This window comes from Penaeus japonicus, unplaced genomic scaffold, assembly GCF_977035675.1.
Source record: "Penaeus japonicus unplaced genomic scaffold, GWHDUDI00000001_assembly GWHDUDI00000033, whole genome shotgun sequence".
Lineage (NCBI taxonomy): Eukaryota > Metazoa > Arthropoda > Malacostraca > Decapoda > Penaeidae > Penaeus > Penaeus japonicus.
This window is the reverse complement of record NW_028234435.1, coordinates 2,481,503-2,484,002: the sequence shown is the minus strand read 5'-3', so window position 1 is coordinate 2,484,002 and position 2,500 is coordinate 2,481,503. Positions and strand designations below refer to the sequence as shown.

At 43.8% G+C, this 2,500-nt stretch overlaps 1 protein-coding gene across 1 annotated transcript in view; it reads left to right on the top strand.

The window, feature by feature from the left end:
* LOC122254814 (uncharacterized) overlaps window positions 1–2,500 on the top strand; it is a 3,792-nt gene that overhangs the window by 431 nt on the left and 861 nt on the right. Inside the window, exon 1 of the mRNA XM_043018667.2 lies at window positions 1–2,500. This exon is cut by the window's left edge and continues 431 nt beyond it; it is cut by the window's right edge and continues 861 nt beyond it. Within this exon, the coding sequence (XP_042874601.2) occupies window positions 1–2,500 (2,500 nt within the window).

Genomic DNA, 2,500 nt, shown 5'->3' with positions numbered 1-2,500 from the left:
CTTGTGTCAACACTTCCCTGTCGAAGCCTCTGTATTGCAGCAAGGGACCGCTGCGAGGAGAGCGCGAGCGCCACTTCCCCGTGGCCTGAGGCGCTTCGGTGTGACAGATTTCCGAACGAGGGCGAGGGGAGAGAATGCTGGAATGGACATGACAAGAATGATGTGTCTGATTTGCAGATTAGTTCGACTCGAGTAACTAAATCGTTGGAATCTACAACTAAAAGTTTGACTGATAAATGTGAATATATAGAAATTCCTTTGTGCCAAGGTCTGTCTTATAACATGACGATTCTCCCAAACCTGCTCAATCATGCAACACAAGAAGAAGCAGGTTTAGAAGTCCACCAGTTCTTCCCTCTCGTTAAGATGCAGTGTTCTCCAGATCTTCAGACCTTTTTGTGTAGTGTTTATACGCCAATGTGTAGGCCATTAGGACAACCAGTTCCTCCCTGTAGAAGCCTATGTTTATCTGCAAAAGAGGGTTGCGAAAGTCTAATGAATAGGTTTGGTTTCCCGTGGCCAGAGTCTCTGGAATGTGGCAGATACCCAGATGGAACGCAATGTTGGGATGGTAAGACATTAGTGCACTCTGTAAGTACTTCAGAAGTAGAGCCAACGTCACCTTCTACAGATGCGTCTGGTATTCAGGTTCCAGGGCACAAATGCGAGTCTCTCTCAGTTTCTTTGTGCAAGGATATGAGCTACAACCAAACAATTTTTCCAAATTTGTTAAGTCACAGTTCGCAAGAAGAAGCAACTCTCGAGATGGAACAATTCAGGCCTTTAATAAATACCAAGTGTTCAACTCACCTGGAACTCTTCCTGTGCAGTGTTTATGCACCAGTTTGCACGGTCCTTGAGAAACCACTTCCCCCTTGTAGAAGCCTTTGTCTAGCTACGAAGAGGGAGTGTGCAGTTACCATTAGGAGACTGGGACTGTCTTTGTCCGAAATATTTGAATGTGAAAGGTTTCCATCAGAAGGGCTTTGTGTAGGTGAAATTGATACAAATGCTGTAACTACTACAGCAGATCCAAGCCATCAAGAAGAAAGTGATAAATGTGAGGTTATAAATATACCTTTATGTAAAGGTCTGTCTTATAACATGACGATTCTCCCAAACCTGCTCAATCATGCAACACAAGAAGAAGCAGGTTTAGAAGTCCACCAGTTCTTCCCTCTCGTTAAGGTGCAGTGTTCTCCAGATCTTCAGACCTTTTTGTGTAGTGTTTATACGCCAATGTGTAGCCCACTAGGACAACCAGTTCCTCCCTGTAGAAGCCTATGTTTCTCTGCAAAAGAGGGTTGCGAAAGTCTAATGAATAAGTTTGGTTTCCAGTGGCCAGAATCTCTGGAATGTGGCAGATACCCAGATGGAACGGAATGTTGGGATGGTAAGACATTAGTGCACTCTGTAAGTACTTCAGAAGTAGAGCCAACGTCACCTTCTACAGATGCGTCTGGTATTCAGGGTCCAGGGCACAAATGCGAGTCTCTCTCAGTTCCTTTGTGCAAGGATATGAGCTACAACCAAACAATTTTTCCAAATTTGTTAAGACACTCTTCGCAAGAAGAAGCAACTCTTGAGATGGAACAGTTCAATCCTTTAATACAAGCCAAGTGTTCAACTCACCTAGAACTTTTCCTGTGCAGTGTTTATGCACCAGTTTGCACAGTCCTCGAGAAACCACTTCCCCCTTGTAGAAGCCTTTGTCTAGCTACGAAGAGGGAGTGTGCAGTTACCATTAGGAGACTGGGACTGTCTTTGTCCGAAATATTTGAATGTGAAAGGCTTCCATCAGAAGGGCTTTGTGTAGGTGATATTGAAACAAATACTGTAACTACTACAGCAGATCCAAGCCATCAAGAAGAAAGTGATAAATGTGAGGTTATAAATATACCTTTATGTAAAGGTCTGTCTTATAACATGACGATTCTCCCAAACCTGCTCAATCATGCAACACAAGAAGAAGCAGGTTTAGAAGTCCACCAGTTCTTCCCTTTCGTTAAGGTGCAGTGTTCTCCAGATCTTCAGACCTTTTTGTGTAGTGTTTATACGCCAATGTGTAGCCCACTAGGACAACCAGTTCCTCCCTGTAGAAGCCTATGTTTCTCTGCAAAAGAGGGTTGCGAAAGTCAAATGAATAAGTTTGGTTTCCAGTGGCCAGAATCTCTGGAATGTGGCAGATACCCAGATGGAACGGAATGTTGGGATGGTAAGACATTAGTGCACTCTGTAAGTACTTCAGAAGTAGAGCCAATGTCACCTTCTACAGATGCGTCTGGTATTCAGGGTCCAGGGCACAAATGTGAATCTCTTTCAGTTCCATTGTGCAAGGATATGAGCTACAACCAAACCATTTTTCCAAATTTGTTAAGTCACAGTTCGCAAGACGAAGCTACTCTGGAGATGGAACAATTCAGGCCTTTAATACATACCAAGTGTTCAACTCACCTGGAACTCTTCCTGTGCAGTGTTTATGCACCAGTTTGCACAGTCC